The sequence below is a fragment of the Ischnura elegans genome, chromosome X (assembly GCF_921293095.1).
Source record: "Ischnura elegans chromosome X, ioIscEleg1.1, whole genome shotgun sequence".
Lineage (NCBI taxonomy): Eukaryota > Metazoa > Arthropoda > Insecta > Odonata > Coenagrionidae > Ischnura > Ischnura elegans.
In genome coordinates this window covers 81,662,669-81,682,020 of record NC_060259.1, presented here as the reverse complement: position 1 = coordinate 81,682,020, position 19,352 = coordinate 81,662,669, and the positions used below count along the sequence as shown (strand labels likewise).

At 36.8% G+C, this 19,352-nt stretch overlaps 1 protein-coding gene across 4 annotated transcripts; it reads right to left on the bottom strand.

Moving 5' to 3' along the window:
• Nucleotides 1-2,036: 2,036 nt before the first annotated feature.
• Nucleotides 2,037-19,346, bottom strand: LOC124170533. Of its 4 annotated transcripts, none has more exons than XM_046549316.1 (9): nucleotides 19,112-19,345; nucleotides 9,617-9,948; nucleotides 9,309-9,372; nucleotides 9,068-9,208; nucleotides 8,494-8,724; nucleotides 7,370-7,708; nucleotides 5,098-5,190; nucleotides 4,178-4,335; nucleotides 2,037-4,063 (listed from the first exon to the last, which is right to left on the bottom strand). In XM_046549316.1, exons 2-9 carry the CDS (start codon nucleotides 9,770-9,772, stop codon nucleotides 3,365-3,367), a joined length of 1,881 nt encoding a protein of 626 aa, XP_046405272.1. In that variant the 5' UTR covers nucleotides 9,773-9,948; nucleotides 19,112-19,345; the 3' UTR covers nucleotides 2,037-3,364. The 4 variants fall into 4 exon arrangements, with proteins under 4 accessions (XP_046405272.1, XP_046405273.1, XP_046405274.1 ...); XM_046549317.1 differs by lacking the exon at nucleotides 19,112-19,345 and adding an exon at nucleotides 10,170-10,303; XM_046549318.1 differs by lacking the exon at nucleotides 19,112-19,345 and adding an exon at nucleotides 10,088-10,162.
• Nucleotides 19,347-19,352: the final 6 nt, after the last annotated feature.

Genomic DNA, 19,352 nt, shown 5'->3' with positions numbered 1-19,352 from the left:
TTGATATAAAAAAGTTATAATTGTGGTTTTGCAATGTTCGGCAATACAGGCGGACCCGCAAGGGGGGGGCGCGCGCCCCCCATCTGTATCCGCCACTGCTCTGACCACAGCATTGAATTCCAATCTTTGAGTTAAGGCTCCAATATCAGTCTTTCCTACTTCACCTTCCTCTTAGATAAATTAGTTTCATACAGGTATTTTGTGGAAAAATCTAAAAAGATATACTTTAAGATTAAGTCAACTACCTATAGTAATAGTCGCAGCAGAAATAAAGTCAAGAAGTCAATAAGCACTATTCTGTGCCACCCAGCTAAGAGAGCAACAAAATGCCCACCTGGCCACTCAGCCACAATTTTCATCTCTTTCCTGCACCTCTACACTTTTCCTGACCATAATCAAAATTCCCTCACATTTTCATGAATTTCAGTCGTGATTTTACTTCCCAGACTTCTATCAACCCTGCCATATATTTTCCGATGAAATATTAATTATAATAATTATATTATTACCAATTAACAAATTATGCATTATAGAAAATAACCTGAATTTTAATGAGTAACAAGCCTTTTGACCATTCTTTAGATTTATTTGCCATTTAATTTGGGATTCTTTCTATTTATTGGGATTGATAGAACCTGGATTTCCAGAATAGTATCCTCCCTTTTAAAGCCTCTGGTTTTGAGCCACTTTCTTTGATTTGATTCATTGTGTCCTACCGGAGGCTCCCACCATATCATTGACCTAAATTCAAATGTTTAATAAGGTTTTAAATAAAATAAATCCAACTATAATATGTTGTTTAGTACCTCTTCAAATACGTTCTTCGTCCGCATTTCACTCTTTAATCTTTTGAGACCTTCTGTTTTTATATCTCACGCAGCAAGCATATTAAGGATCAGTTCAATAGAGGCATAAGGCCGATCCATTCAGACAAGGAGTAGAGAAAAAATGGTTATACCATATTCCTCCGAATATAGTCCCCCCCCCCTAATTTTGAGGCTTCAGTTTCGGGAAAAGTTAAAAAATGTGTTTGAATATAGTCCCCCCCTTTACTTTTACCATAGGCATTTTCGAAAAAAAAGGAGACTATATTCAGACGTATACAGTATATACAGCATGAGTTCATGACATCAACCTTTCTGTATGAGGGTTAAGGCTGTTGGATTTTTGCCCTTAATAGCTCAAGAAGCAGGCTATGGAATGAGGAAGGGAAAATTAAGGTCTCTCCATTTTTCAAACTCTTTCACAACTGATAATATGGTGAAAGTGCCCATTGCAATGAGATCCATTCAAAGAAATATGTAGCCGCCGACAGACTCAAATACTTCATAATAATTAATGTGATCTCATTGAAGAACACCGAGCATTTTCAAAGGGATAGCTGATTCCATGCACAACACTTTCCCGGAGATAAAAAATGTCACTGAATGCAAATTAGACCATTGATTGGTAAAATACTATAATGTAGTTAGAACTACATTACCAAGTAGTCGACCATTTCAGTTGACCTGCCACTCTGAAAAGTATCCCCCTGCAAGGTTGATTTCCAGCACTTGGGCAGAGATATATATGGAAATAAAAACAATAGCACTTGGGTCATATATGGAAAATAAACTGATTTCAGTATTGCTGGTAACTTTCTCTGAGTATCCCTTTTTTCTAATTTACTACAGTCTTATATCGGCTTGATTTGCTATAGTGTCTCCCCTTCAAATAAAATATATCTCCATGCTGGTTTCATCGCAAATTAAGTAGGGTGTTAATGATTTTCCTTCATGTAAAGACGAACAGTAATTTAAATACCCACCAAAACAAGCAAAACCTTACCTCCATAAATAAATTTGATAATCACAAGTGGCACATTATGTCCAGGTCAGTAAAATTAACATTCTCATTAATATCTCTGATAAATTTCCCAATAATCACAGTTCAGACAAATTAGAAAGTTTGATAAACAAAGTGATTCACATCATATAACGTCTTTGAGGTGATAGTCAACAACAGGGGCTTGGTTATTGTAAAACAAACAAGGCAAGTACGAAAAAATTCACACAAATTTAATATAAGTTTATAACTTTTACAGTCAAAATATACTCATATAGAGCTTTAAAAAACTTAAAAATGAAATAACTTCCAAACTTGCATGTGCAAAATGGATATGTTAAATGGATTAAAGTTTTTAATGCGCTTGGCACACCAACATTTCTGGATACATATCACAAAGCACTCTTAACAGAGTTATTAATTGGCAAATATCAAAGTCAGTGAAAAAAGCTGGCACAATATGAATTATGAACATTAGGCTAACAATGATAAAATTCGGATATTACTGTATTAAAATATAAAAACTATTGGCATATAACATATGAAGGTTTAAAATTGTAGTCTAATGAGGACCGCATGGAATACAGCCATTGCTGGATTAGAGATCAGTAATTGGAAGAAGCATTGAAAATAGCGCATAATACAAAATTTAATGCACACAATACAGACATATTTAACAATACTAACTCTCTTAGTACCTACTCCGTTCTTGAGGTTTATTCCCTAATTTTGGAATCCAATTTTTTAGGAATGATGATACCAAACTAGATCATAGTCGGTAAAATGTTCAGGAGATGGCAAACTGAAAACTATCTTCCAAAAATTTGGAAGGGAGAAAATCAAACTCCTGGTATATAGGCCCCTCCACATTGCAAGCATGATCTGTACTTCAGCATCAGCAATGATAAATTCCAAAAGCCACTTATCATTGCTGATGCACTAGCTTTCATCATTAATCCCTAGCACTGGATACCAAAGCTATGGAATAATTCATCCAGTGCGATAGCAATAAATATGGAGGATGATTCAAGAATATTTAGTACTTTAATTGAGATATTATGATGTTGTAGTTTTAGATATCAAGTTGCATTTTTAGATTTCATTAAAATTGAATCTTTTGATAATGATGAACCTATTTCACATCTCCAAAAGAGTAAACATAATCATTAGGGTAGATGAAGCACAAAAATAATTTCTCAAGGAGGCTAAAATATTAGCTCTCCACACAGACGTTCAAGCTGATATATTGCCTTCTCATTCTATGAGAGTTAAAATGTAAAAAAGATGCAGTGAGGATTGAGGCCATTTGGAAAATGCAGTTAAGGCAACAAAAGGAAAAAAAACTATAGGTTGACAAAAACACTGATCACATGAATGTACACACATTAATAGAGCTGACTGAATTCACACTCACACATATCAACAGTAAGTTATCACTCATCATTACAATGAGATAAAAGATTTCAATAGTTAACAAACATTAAAATTTCACACATATTCACAAAATATAAAGCACTCTTAAGTAAGCAACAACCAATATTTACAAATTCAATTCATCAAGCAATGAAATCTCTCTGTATTCAGGCTTGAAATCATCTTCATCAGCCGCCTCTGAATCTTCCCCAAGTAGATTATAATCTTCAATATTTGGGAAGCCTTGATGCAGTGAATATGTTTCAGAAACACTGTTGATATTATCAAGAGGTGACCTAATAGTTTCATGAAAAACTTTTTCATCCGTTATTTTGGGAATTTTTTTCTCACTTTCCAGAGTCATACTTGTCCTTTTCTCCAAGCTCAGACATTTCTTCACCTCTGCAGCTGCTTCCGTTATAGCATCATTTAATCCAGGACACTTCTTCAGAGACACTTTTCCTTGAAGCATGTACCAGAAGAAAACAGACCTCAAGCAGTAATAAAATCTCCCAATAAAATATTTTCTCTGGAAATGGTGAATGTAATCTACTACTTTATCAATATCTTTTGGAATCCAAAATCGGAGATTAATATTTTTAACTTCTTGCGGAAGAGTTCTCTCAGAGCAATATGGCAGCATAAATACCATCACATTGCACATACTTAATGGTTTCCGGTTAAATCCTTTGCCCTGTAACAAACTGAGAGCCATTTCATCCGCCTTGGGGTAGATACCGCAGATGGAATTGCAACATGTTGGTGAGGAAACAATGGCAATGAAGTCCGATTGAGCTATGGCATCATTGTACCAATTGAAGGGATTCTAAAAAGTACATAAAAACAATCATTAAAAAATTTAAATCAAAAGTAGAAATGTTAGGCCTAACTATTATTAATCCTACCACAAAACATTAGAGAGCAAGACATATGCACTTACATGTGTTTCTGATTTATTCACATCCAGCTCATCAAACATTGCCTCAATGTTGCAATTTTTCCTCAGGTGCTGAGCTAATTCCAGCACCACCTTAATGTGAGATGAATGAGTGGAGCGGTAAATGAGCAGCAGTCGAGGCCTTCCAGACACAGTTTCACCTGCAGATAACATAACAAAAACAAATGCAGGAAATGAACATTTTTAACATGTGGTTAGGGTCAAAAGTTACATTGCCACATGAATTCACATTATAACATAAATTTTATGCATCAAAATCCATCCCAACATAATGCCTGAAAATCATTTAATCTATAATGGTAGTGGTATTCACAATGAGTTTTTGATTAATTTTGTGATGAATTAACACATTCAATGCGAGCCTGATTTTCATTAAAGTCGCCAAAAACGGCCATAAAAATAAGAAAGAAAAATATATGGAGATTTCTGCACCATAACTTCTGTTCAAATACTGCTTTTTACAAACAGCACACAAAGTTTGAAAGAGGGAAGCTTGCTGAAGGCCATACACACGATCGGAAGACTTTGAAGTGGATATTGGTCATGAACAGAGGTGGAGGAAGGGCACCTGCCCTGACCGGCAGAGCATGTCTATTGATATGCTCCGCACTAAATGTGTTAATTAAAATTTTAATATGGAGTTACACAGCGTAGAGCCACAAAGTATACATTATATTCTGTCTCTAATTTTGAGAAACATCCAATTCTTAATTTTGATTAGTCCACAACATATTATGCTGCCTTGCACTAATGGTGCATCAAAGTCTCTCTATCTACTCTGAGATGGAATGATTTTAAGTTACATTTTTGTTAGCTATAAAAAAAGCTAAAAGAAAATTGATTGATAAACAATATTAATGATAGGACAATAAAAGAGTACAATGAGTCCTTGTACTGCTTACCCCTGGCCATGTATTTGAAACATGCTATGATGAACAAGATAATCACCACAACCAAAAATACACCTCCTGCGATGAGGAGACTGCTAGAAGGCTCTGGAAAATAAAGAATCAGATGTTGAACAGATGGACACTCTATCACTATGCTATTAATGGACTACAACTACAAAGTTGATTATAAATTGGGAAGAGAATCTCATGGTGTAACCTGCTAATATCTTACATGCATGTAGTTGAGCACACCAAATGGCCACGAAAAATGTCTTCTACCACAAAACCTCAAGTATTGAAATTCACAAATAAGCTTCCCCTGTCAACCCAAGTTCTGAAGAAATAAACCCCTTGATTTGGTAGAGCAACACACTGATTTCCAAACCAGACACAATAGAGTTGCTAAGATACAGGGCAATCAAGTGAAAAGTTAAAATCAAATGGATGTGCATTCCTTTGATAGTTCATAGCTGAAATTATGCACTGAGAAAAAAATAATGCTAAGTAATCAATCCAGAAGCTAAATGATTTATTATGAATGCAATGCCTGCTGAGAATACAGAAGATCGTGATATAAAATGATATTAATGAATGTCAGTTCACAGGAATTAATAAGTGAATTCAGAGATAGACCACCTGAAAAATTGCTATGATAAACTAGTTATTTACCATTCATTTCTTAAAATAATAAAAAATTTCAGGCATGATAAATTCACAAAAAATTCTCCAGTAGGCATCATAAATATTACCTACAAAGTTGATTATAAATTGTTGAATGTCAACCTCAAAAAATGGATTGCTTCCAATTTAGAAATTACATTTCTATGCATGAAAATACAATTCTTTTATGTTAAACAGACAACTATAAAAGGGAACCATTGGAATCAAATCTAAATGTTTCTGCTGCATACATTTCCTATTTTATTTCCAGAAAATCAATCCTGGGTAAAGTAGTGTAGGGGAAATATGAAGTGAAACACTTTGCACATAAAAAATTTATTACACTAGAGTCGACATGTTTCGCTGCACTGCAGCATTATCAAGACTCAAAGTCTTGATAATGCTGCAGTGCAGCAAAACATGTCGACTCTAGTGTAATAAATTTTTTATGTGGAAAGTGCAAAGTGTTTCACTTCATATCTCATAATGGATCTCCACAAAGTATCTGCCTCATCCATCCAACCTAGTGTAGGGGAAGTTTGAACATGGTTTTTACCTCACCATTACTGCATAGGGGTGGCCACTTAAATAACAAACTGAAATTCCCTGATTTTCCTGGACTTGTCATACCTTTTACTCAATATTCCAAACATCAAAACTTACAACAGGGAAAAGGTTTGGGCCATAACAGTGAGGGCAGGTTACAATATCAGTGACCATAGGGCTTTTCCCTCGGTTTGGTGAAGGTGCATGGGCAAAACCCTCATACTTGGCTCCTTAACGGAGCCACCCACTCTCCTTCAAGGCATTGAAATCCCATAGCACTATTGGCTTCAGAGGCAGTGACCCTGCATTCATATCTCAGTTGATCACATGGGTCTTTAATACTGTGCAGTTGAAGTCATGTGTTGGGCGCGAGAGCGTGATGAGATTGAGTGTAGGTTTTGCCCAATGGAGAGCACATTAAAGAGCAATTATCATTAATTAAGCGTGACTTTATTTTATTGAGCCGTCACAGACCCCACACATCCTTGCTAGCCCAAAATGATGGCCAATAGGAACAGTTTTGATGAAGTGCAGTAAAACTTAAATCTTACTCAAGTTCAGAAAAGTTAAGCTATAAAAATGAATTTAACCAGTAGGGAGAATTTAACTACCTGGTTGAAATGATGGGAATGAGAAGTTGAAATATGGAACACATTGCGGGACAGGAAAAATCACTTTAAAGCTAATATTACTTGTCCATATTTTTTTAATTTACCCCAATATTTAATTATTTTCCAGACAATGTAATTCCTTGACTTTCTGTTTTCCAAACGAGTGGCCACCCGGAGTAAATTCTTACTTCAAATATTTCAACACTTAAGATTACCAGAAAACTGCAGTCATTTGCAAGGACTACATACTATGTATAATTTACACAGGAAGTGTTAACCAAAGCAATTTACTGATCTCTAGGGCAAGGGTTGGCAACCTTTTGAGACGGAGGAGCTACAAGTTATTCAACCAGCTCTTCAGCAACATTTTGACCCTAGCGTACACATTCACTGTGGACAACTAGGGGACCAAAGAGGAAAATGGTATTAAAAACTACATTAAAGACTATTTTTTAAGTTTCACTTACCTATTTTAATATCAGGGGACTTAGAGACCAGGCACCCTGAATGACCGCACTTCTCACTTATTGGTTGTACCTCAAAGAAATAGTTACCCGGAAATATTCCCAAGTCCCAATGAAATATTAACTCTCTATCACCCTTTTCAACAGTAATATTTTGGTCTTTCTTGATTGTTAGAGCTTCTTTGCCTGTAGTTCCATTTATTCCGCTATAAGCTTTCACATTGTATGTATGGACGTTATACTCTTCAGGAAGAGTCTGCACTCTTAAAATTACATGTGGAGTGTCAGTTATATCCACATACATAAAAAGTTCTTTCTCATTTAACTCCTTAATACCCGGATCTGAAAAAAAATTAGATAACAATGGTTTCATTCCCTGATAGATCACAAAAAAAAACGTGTACACTGATTATTCTACAAAATACTAACAATCAAACTGACAGACCAATACTTTCATGACACATTTGGTGTAGGTAGATACTTCGAGGAAATTTCATCCCAATTTGACCATTTATAAGATGGCAAAAATTAAGCAACATTCAGGTTTTATTCGAGAATGTTCAATGAGATATTTAACTTCAAATCAAAGGACTGATATTATCATGCCACATTTAGTGCAAGAGATGTATTACTACCTCAAGAGTATTTTGGCTATTCGTAATACAGGATATTTGGAATGACATGGAAAATTCAGAATCAACCAATTATAATACAGAGAAGAGCTTGGCTACTCTGGTGGGTTAAGAATGCAGGCATTGAAATATGTATCGTTAAAAAAAATAAGAACATTTATTTCCAGCATTCCAGGATAGCCAATTAAGGCTTTAAAGGAAAGCTTTCAGCATTCGATCTAGGTGATATTGTTAATGGAATTTTTTTCAAAAGTTTTAAAATTGATATTATTCATGCCAACCAGAATCGAATCTTGCAATTGGCCCTATTTTATATTAAAACCAGGATTAATTTTAATGAAGAGGATCTCAACTGCAAATAGGAAAGGCACTGAATTCAGACCACAGAATTTTCATGCAAGAACAGCAAATTAAGGTAACCTGATAGATTCTCTCTTCAGTTTATAATTTTTAGCAGAGAAATTGATTATTTAAATATATCTATTTCATACTTACTGATTCCTTTATGTCTAGGGACAGTGAAAACAGATTTTCTGTATGTTCCCGAGATATCATTCTCTCCTGTATATTCAAAATTGAATGTCTCGCCTTCATATCCAGATAATGACCATAGACAATCATAGAACAAGGAGGTAGGCTTCAATGATAAAAATTTTTCAGAAAAATCAAAAATTCTGCAAGAATTTTTTATTGATTCACCATTCTTGATAAACCTCATGACAATTCCTGGAAAAAGAAAACTTTTTGTACTCTCCTGAAAATCCAACGTTGATCATGAATGCCTTGATGAGGCATACAACAAACAAATATGCATCTACTGCGTAACTAAATGGCTGACCCTGATGAAACAAAGATATTTTTGTTATCTAAGAATTAAAGACTCGTAAAACGTGGTAATATGGACGAAGAGTATTTTCCCTGAACGAATACAACCCAAATGCCTGAGCAAGAAGACTCTTCGGTCGTTTCGTGGCATTACCTTATTTATATAAATCACGTAAGAGTAAACAGGACAAAAACATAAGCTATGGGCCTTTCATAACTTACAGAATAAAAATTTAGAACTTACTTCTCCAAGTGAAGTTATAAAATGACACATTAAATCCTGTTTGTGAATACGACGGGTCTGCTTGGAAAAAGTAGGACTGCAAAAGCATCTCTCCGCCTCCTCCGACATGATTTTGAACGCCCAATTGTAGAGCACTGCATTCTAGAAAAAATAAATCCGATTGCAAGGATCAACCGTTTGTTCGTCGATTAAATGTAGCAAAGCCGAGAGATTCAGATAACAAGATTCAACTTCTACTTACCTTTACTTCCAACCCTAAACACCTTCATCCTGCAATCATCGTTGTCAAGGTTATACTGGGGAAACTGTAAGTAAACATTGAATACAATTCACGGGGTCTAACTCTGGGAAAACACGTAATTCCCAAAATAACTAAAAATTTACACAATATAATTTCCAAACAGCAGATCAAATTACTCGATTAAAAAAACTGATACCAAATTAATTGTTGTCCCATTTTAACCAAGACACCAAAGACGACTGCTCAAACATATATTAAAGAAATACACAATACTTTACAAAAATTCAGCTAAAATTCCATGGCAATACCTGCATAGAGCAAGAGTTGAACGTCAGGTTGCATAGTTGACACTGATTAACCGTTGGATAGTACATCGTTTCAAAATTCGGTAATCCCAGAGCAACAAGTAACCAAATTCGCCATATGCGCTCCATGATAATTCCAAATTTCTGCGACCGAAGCATCACCTCTGAATTCCTTCAAACATGCAGTCCTCTTCGAAAAGGCTAGAGTAGGCTAAATATCTTTGCCGAACATTATCTCGACAATTCTGGCAGTCACAAAATCCCATTCCACTCTCATAGCGTCAATGATGGCAAAATTCTACGAGCTCCATGACAATCCCATGTTGACAGCAACACTATTTAAGAAACAAGAGATATGTTCTAAAGAAACAAGAGATATATTCTAAGCTTCATTGAGGTACAGCAGGAACAGCACTTAAAAACGAGTGATGATTTGGTAGCTAATGACTAAACGGTTAAAACTGATAAGATTACATTGAAGTAGTTCTAAGGAAATGGCTAACAAAACAACAAACAATAATCAGTAACAACGGCAACAACGGGGAAAACTACGTACCTTCTCATCCTCTCCATTTTTACGCACTATCGATATGCCGATAATTGATCGATAATCTCGACCTCTTTTTCGGCAGCGCGCCCCTCACATTAAAATGGCGCTCAATTTAGAGTCACTTTATCTTGAAGAGTTCGTTTTTTTACGTGATTTAAGCGCCGAATATGGCAATTTAACTATAGAGTAAAGAGGAAAAGAAGCGTAAAATCTAGGTCGATAGGATCACACGTAATCTAAACGTTTACAAGCGGAAAATTAACATTCAGTACTTGTAACCTTGAAAATGTTCATGCATATTTCATGGAAATACACACTGCTTTCCAGCGGAAAGAGTGGAATGATAACTATTACTGCTGCTAAGGCCAGGGTTTTCGAATTATAAAAAATATAAAATATAATACTAGGGTCTTGCCCCGGGAAATTTTATAAATAGTGAGTTTTAAAGCTATTTAAGCATTTTAGAAGAGTCATATGATCCACATAACAACCCTGAAAACTCGACTATCGATAACACGACACTCCAGGGAAAATTGATAAGCCTGACACATCATTTCTTACCCCCCATAACGAATTTTCGAGGGGGCTCGGGCCCCTTCATGCCCCATGGACTCGGTGTCATTGGCTAAGCCTAAATGCATATATGAATACCATTACTTCATTTTTCTATTTGGTTGCTACAAATCCTCTCAGGTTGAATTAACCATAGGTAACATCAAGCTAGCATTAACCATTCATATCCTCAAGTCTTGGACTGTTAACGACCATTTCTATAGTATTTGAGTTGGACTTCAGGCTCAAAAATCTCTAGCCTCAATCAATGATACAACATTAGGACACTGGATGAGCGAAGGAAAATATCATGAACTGATTAAAGGAACACACAGCATACAGCTACACACTAGGACACATTAAGAAGTCATCTGTCACCCAACATATGAGTTTCAAAAGACAGGGGCAGAGTTTAATGGGGGGGCAGGGGGAACCTGGCCCCTAAATTAAATGGTTATTTTTCCAAAAAAAAGTATGAAACCTATACATATATTCAAGAGTAGTAAAAACAAAATCATTAAAAGTTTAAATAAATCAGAAACATTATTTTCCAGGGGAGGGCCCCATGGAAACTCCCCCAATTTCACCATAGGGTATATCAATAGTCCATCAAATCCTGGCTTGATTGTTGGCCACCCTAACATAAAACTGTAAACTCCACCCATACATTACTAATTCATATACTACGTCTATAAATGAACAGTGCCAAGCACATGTAAAATACATCTGGTAATTTGATTACTACAATGCATCAACGCATAAAATAATAAGGGCAATTCATGAAAGGATCCCTTTGATCTGTTACTTCAACTCTTGTAAAATGTTCCAATTAGTCCACTTCATTTTAGAGAGCTCCATGAACCCACCCCAACTTCTAAATCATCCACTTCACTCACCTCCCCTAATTACACCTGTATACAGGCTAATACATTAAGCACCAATCTTTCACGTTTAGGATGACTTAAGTCTTATTAGCTCCACCCCTCCCATTAATCTCACCCCCAACACCGTATATACCATATGGTGGGTACCAGGCTAGACTATGGTGGGCACCAAGTAAATATTTAGCTCGTTAACCATGCCTCCTCCATCTCTCCATCATTAGGACCCACCAGGAAGCCGATATTTCAATTACTAATCTACAGGTCTGCTAGGTCTGAAACAAAGTCCTCATAAAGAATGCAACAATGTTAAACAATAAAATTCAGGGCAGAAGTTTTGGACAAAATTGCTAAGGTGGCATTAGAAAAGAAAATACAGCTAAGAGAGATTTGTAAAAACCCTAACATAAATCTGGCATTTGAGATAGTTTTGTCAATGTTTCAAACTTATACTACAATAAAAGCATACAAAAGATAGTAAGGGAAGACAAGGGTGTACCCAGGATCAAAACTAGGGGGAGCAAGCCATGTTTGTTCAAGTTACAGGTAAAGATTTAAGCATGGAAAAGGTGAATGAAACCAGCATTGTGAGGAAACTGTAATAGCTCTTCATTACTTTTAAAATTATTTGCTTGAAAAAATATTATTTTCCTTTAAGACATTTGGGATTTTTGCTTCTAGGGGGGCAGCTGCCCCCTCCTGTCAGGGACACAGCTAGGAATTAAGGCTACGAGGGGTTTCAGGCATGACTGGGGGTATGGCATACCTGCCAGGGTAAGCAGGAGGTGTGAGGACCCTCCGTCAGAAAAAAATTTAACTTAAATGGTTCAAAATGGTGAGTTTTACGGCCTTCTGAGGGATATTTTATTAATCCTTACACTATTCTATCAATAATATTAATCCAATAAAATAAATTAAACTCAAAAAAACTGTCTGAGCTCTGGGGGGGGTTTATCCCCCAAAACCCCCCCTCGCTGCACCACTGCCTCCTGCCCCTCGCTGGGTACACCCATGAGGGAAGATGAAACCAATTTCAAGCTGTACACCTGACAGGAGAAGACCTGATGCAGATCCAGACTTCAATTTGAAGGGAAATTTCCAGAGATCTTAGGCAATATATGATGCACAATTAGGTGTTGCACATAATTAACAGGTGCAGGTGGAACACATAATTAGGTGAAATTATTTTCAAGTAGTTCAGTGGCACAGCAGGGGGGGTTTTGGGGGATAAAACCCCCCCCAGAGCTTACAGAAATTTTAAAGTTAAATCTATTTTACCTAATTGGATTAATATTACTTATAGAATAGTGTGAGGTTTAACAAAATATCCCTCAGAAAGCCGTAAAAATCACCATTTTGAACCATTTATCTTAATTTTTTTCCGGCGGAAGGCCTCCACACCTCCCATTAATCCTGGCAGGTATGCAATACCCTAAGCACCCCAATATTAGTTGCGCCTGAAACCCCCCCTAGCCTTAATTCCTAGCTGCGCCCCTGAACTAGTTAGCCATAAAAAAAATTCTTTGTTGGATTTGGGGAGTGGATATTTCTCTTCCTCCCTGGATTGAACTGCGTAGAAGACAAACTATGAACCATAGGCTCTGAAAGGACCCAACCTGAGGAAATGACCAGAGATGATGAAGGGTGGATAATCACTGAAGATGGATAAGTGACTTGTTGGCAAGGATAAAAACTTCCTTGGGCTAGTGCAGCCAAAGGAGGAAATATGCCTGAAAAGTTGATTGAATTGTTTTCACTATTGGAACTGCTTCATACGAAAATGTAAGTAACAGAAGGGTTAATTTCAAAATCAACAACACCTTGTCACTTGTCTTGACTCTTCCACTCATTCCCATTGTTATTTGCTCTTCTTTCACAAATCTTTGAGAGAAGTTCCAACATATACATCCTCAGCAGGAATTGCATGATTGAGTATCTGACCAACGTTAAGGACCCAGTAGGAATTGTGGTAAATGTCCATACACACGGGTGGTGGAGTAAGAGTAGTACTACTCCTACTTTCTAACTCTTACCTAGTATTATCTGCAATTATTGTGCAACATCATCTCAAAACTAAGTGGCACTAGTTCCCCCAATTCATTCAAACCTCACTACATTACCATTCATACACATATGACCTTTATAATCGATTATGAACCAACAAAACATAGCTCATACACGTAGCAATAATTTTGTCCTTGAGGTTTCTGGCACAAAAATACACCTTCAAGCATTTGGCATTAGACACCTTTACAACCATGGACTGCAAGCAGGATGGCTTTATCGTAGTTATAAAAAACATAACAAGGAGAGACCTTTTATCAAGATCTAGCCCAGTGAGAAATGGGTGGTGGAATCCACGTTGACTCATGGATATATGGTGGTGGTGGATATTGAGTGGTTGGACCCACGTGGAATCCATGTTGATTTCAAGTGGATTTGTGGTGATTAGCATAAAATGTTAAACAGAATTTCTAATTTGTGGAACTTAACTCTCTGGTGACATTGCGTCATTTATCATCCTGAAACCACGCTAGTTATGTGAAAATGTATCGCACATTCTATTTTTATATAATTCGTGGAAAGGCAGCCATGAGAGCACATGAAAAATCGTAGACACATATATAGAAGGTTTTAGATATAGAGTGGTTGAGGTTTTAATGGTTTTAGGACAGCACCTACTGCTGTTTTAATTTTTCCACCAAATTTCCACGTTGATTCCACGACCAAAAACACGTGGTATCCACGTGGGTTCCACCACCCATTTCTCACTGGGAGCAGGCCACCCGGTGCTGCTCGGGAAGGATAGTGTCCACAGAAGGGGAAACTTGGAACTCATGTTCACATTGCAGGATTTTTGTTTATGCCTACTCGGCAGGATTTCCAACCTCAGAAGTTGTACATGTTGTATCAACAAGCAGTAATGAGAAAACGATGCAAATGACATGTAGGACGTAACTGAAAGTGGCACTACAGGGTTTGATAGCATGAGATGCACCCAAGTACTAACTTTGGTTGCAATCCGTGAAGCTGTATAGAAATGAATTGTGGACAGACATCCTCTCTTTACATATATGTATACATAGATGGAATACTTGGCAGGCTTGAGGATCTGTAACTGGGCAGAAGCTGAACAACCTCGAGATGGAAAGGTGGTAGTGGTAATTGCAGTGAGTTTAGTCAAGGCATTTTTCATGAGTAAGTAAGCTATATTTCAGGCCCCCCTGGATATTTGGACACGAGTCAATATAGAAATGAGGAAGTGAAGACTTAAGCAAACAGTGTACATCTTAATTCATGGACCCAATTCAGTAGAGTGGGGCTAAGATAAGATTATATTCCTAGAGCAAGAGGTATGGGTAGCCCAATAGATAAACTAAGAGAGTAATGAGGAAGTGCTAAGGAAAGTGGGAGAAAAGTTATTTTCTGAACACCTTATGACAAATTTAGGGCAACTTAATTGTCCAAATGACTTTCTGATAAAGAAATTACTTGAAAGGACTGTTGGATAAGAGGAATAGCAATGGTAGACCTTGAATTGAACAATAGGCCTTGTTAGAGGCGGAGCAAAGTGCTCCCCTGCCATACCAGGGTAGCAGGTTGCAGTTTCCAGTCCCACAGGGGCAGGTTGCCTCTATCCAGGGCAAGGGTGTTTGTGATTCTCTGTATAATTAACCCCTTAACATCAAGGCCTGGTTATTCAATATTCAGGGTAATGAAGATAAATTAATGGTTAAAAATAATAATATATCAAGGATGTTAAAGGGAAAACGAAGATTAATATGAAAAGGTAGGGAGAAAAGAGAGTTGGGTCTAAATCGCAAGATGTAGGGAATCTGTGACTATGAAGACAAAACTAATGTACATGCATGAATAGGAAACCATTATCTACAGTTAAGCCATTCCTGGGATTGTTTTAATATGGTTCTACACTCAATTCTTGCATTCACCTACCTTTTTAAGCTTATTTGTTTGATCTTTTGCTCAACTTTTCCTTCAACATTTGTCTTAATCATATGATGATGCCTCAAAATGGGGCCAATTGATAATTTTGTAGTCTTCTCAGGCTCTTCAGAGAACTTTCCTTTTCCCTCATCCTCCTTAGGATATTCTTAATTCTATTCATTTGCCAAGGCTGTGCTGATCAGAAAGTGTTTCTAAATCTGTGCTGGAATATTTGGGCTGTATAGGGTCTAAGGTGTATCACCTCCAAATGAACCCCAAAGAATGCATTCTCCTCCCTATTAACTCCTCTGAAATGCATTCCCCCAACACAAAAACCCTAAAACATTTTCTGACAGCAGCATAGCTATTTCCACATCATCATTCTTCCATAGCACCTTATTCTGAAACCCTTGAAATTTCAGCTGGTACCCGCATAGACCTCAGAAATAGGCTCCATAGTAAGCATTGACGACTATTTTCTATATTCCTGAGCATAAGTAGATTGCATATTGAAGAAGTACTTTTATACATAGCAATTACATTTTGTATTGAAAATATAATTTTCTGGAGTAACTTGTACATGTTTCTTATTTAAAATACAATATTAAGGAGTAATTTACATTTTGTATACAAAATAGATTTGATAGGTATTTTGCCAACCTCTGATTATATCATAAGAGGTAAAAAATATTACTCAGCTCTAACCTGCATTCTGCCAGAATTTTGTACAGGTAAATGGCCCCCCGTTGGTATGGTGGATAAAAATATGATATTTATTGAGGTCATAAAGCACATAATTTCGATGCCCTTTTAAGGTGCAGAGACCAGTGGTGGATACAGATGGGGACGAAGGGGGTGCGTACCTCCCCCCCTTGTGGGGCTGCCTATTTGCCAAACCACAATTTTGATTTTTACATCATAAGATGGCATCGTCTTGTATTTTTACATTATCACTTTAATTAAAACCTTCTTTAACTTTGCATGTGACTTGATTTTTTTATTACGATAAAAGTAAAGGTAACTCAAGGTATCTTTTGCACCCCCCCTTGAGTTTTTTCTGTAGCCCCCCCTGGCACAGATAGGCAGATAGTTCATGACAGTACGCCCAAGTTTAGGCCCTTTCACTGCTAACAAGAAATTCTTATGGAGGTATAAAAATTCCTTCCTATAAGTGATGTGCCCTGTTAAGAATTTTTATTTACCATCACCTCGAAAACACAAAACATTGTACCATAATCAAGGCGTTACCATAGATTTTAGGCCATTGCTGCTGAATTTGTGGTTTGAAGTATTTGGGTGCTGCTTCATTGTGCTTTTCCTGAAGATTCAAGCTTTTGCAGCCTTTACAGGAAGAGTTGGGAGGGCAAGGCAGCATATTTCAGTTATAACCTCCTACCCTAATTGTGAAAGGTGGGGAGGGATTGGTACCGATTCCTGCTCCATTATCCTTATCTTGCAGGGGCTAGTTGACTATTTTTTATTCCCTGGATCAACAGCAGTAGTGTTTGTCTTTGTGTCATGGCTTTATTAAGGATTAAGAGCCTTGATTTAGTTTAATTTAGTTGGCTCCAGCCACAGCTGGGGAATTTGTTAAATTTTTATGGTATTGGGAACGAGTCATTTGTAAAATAATAAATTCATAAAATCATTCTCAGGCTAAGACCTGCATTTTTTCAACTGAATTTTCAGACCCACCTAAAAAAAATAGATTCTTTGCTACCACTGATTTCTCCATATTTTTGGTTCAAAGTTATTCTGTGTTTTGAAGATGTCAAGCAACAGATCATTCAACCAATTGCTCTACAATTATTAGTGTCTTTGTCTGCAGCCTTCGTTCGCTAATTTCGCAACAGTTATTTCTCTCCAACAGCCACTGAGAATTGTTTAAATAAGGAACCTAAGGAGGAAGTGAAAGAGACGGGTATGGGTTACTCCCCACTCTGTGCTTGCAGGACTGGGCCTGTCACAAGGATATGTGAATCGGATCATGGAAGAATTAAAAGGTATCTGAGGGAGTCAATGTAATCTTAGGCTGATAAGAATAAGTTCTTCGTTTTTTGAGTCGTGCACTGTGTCATTGTCCCAGTATCTCTCAGCAAGTGTGAAATCTCTTTCAGCTTCTGCTTTTTACCAACTAGTCACCACGTTTAACAATTGAAATAAGATCAGTGTGGCCGACTCAGTCTAAGTTAGTAACAAAATCCAAACAAAGTAGGCTCACTTTCTGAATCAGTTTGAAAATCGGATTGGACTGACAAGACTGATCAGAGTAAAAAATGATTTTTTTTGTCATCTTATGGAGGAACTTACGGCAAAATTAGGGAAACACAGGGGAGGGAGGTAAGTGGATGAATTGATGGGTGAAAATGAATACAATATGCCATGCTGGGAAACACAACATGTCAAGTCCACTCGCTTTATATTTTTGCGTTAGATAGGAAAGCACAGTGTTACCAGATACAAGAAATTCAGGAATATCCTAGCAGTTGTTTATCCATAGGGACAGGTATTTCTGACCAATACTTTAAAATGACATTGGACTATGGAACATGTTGTTTGATTGAGGCATGTTTGTAAGAGATTAAGTGAAAGGAAGTAACCGTGTATTGTGATGAAAGCATAGTTAACCCCAAGAATGAAGGGAACTCTGGTTTCATCATTGACAAGGAAGGTAAGAAGACATCTGCCGACTAAAGAAGACACCGAGGCAATTATACCAGAAAATGTTACTGAACTGTTAAGATTTTCTCAAATTAATCAAGTGAAATGATAAATTTTGAAGACTTGAATTTTTGTACTCACTGCATAGTTAGCTAAAACAATAGAAGAAAGTTTATTCTTGATAAGAAATACCTAGAACCATTAAATGCTGTTATTTCAAAGGTATATGCTTAAGACTGAACATCGCGGAAAGCATAAAATAATGCGGCAAAACAGACGGAGAGGCATCGACGAAACAGCAAATCTTCGTCATTGATTACATCAATCGTCTTGTACCAGATGATGGCTCAGTGAGCCGAAACGCGTTGTACGCATGAAAAATTCTTGTGGAAAAGTGCTACGATCTTTTATTTATTTAAAGATTACATCACCTTTCACGGAATGTAAAAAGGCAGAGGTATGCTTTTCTCCCATGGCTGCGACACACCGGCATGAAAATGAGATAAGAAGAATGCGATTTCTCGTGCAAAATAATTAAGATATGTAAAAAATAAAACATTCCATCAAAATTATTACACTAATTTCAACTCTAACTCAATGGATAAACGATATTCTCGCTGAAGTTACCCCAAGGCCGATTCCCTGGGGTGGCTGAAAACGACTTTCATACACAGTCCTACGAATGCTTCGACCATTCTACTGACTTCATGAGCTCATCTGTACCAATCTGTACATCATGCTTTATGTACATCCGCATAGACAGTTGAATACATTTGAACTCCCAAGTACCATTGAAAATTGATTATTTTAGCTTGGATTTCTTGAAATAAAAATATTATTTCTAAAACTCATTAAGAGCAGAAGCAGTAAAGTCAATACTACTACTATAATGCTAAATAAATAACTCACCGAACATGAAAAACGTATAGAGTAGTACAGTGACACAACAGACGCTTACATTACGAATTTACTTTTGAGGCGCAATTAGCATCACCTCATCTTCGGATTTGAATTCTACCTTGGCTGCGTCAAAATCCAAGATACATTGTTAAACTGCGTCACGATTATCCAGAATTCAGTACCTACTTATAAATAAAGTGCCACGAAATCATTTTATCCTTATATGAAATTACAACCCCACAGCATCATT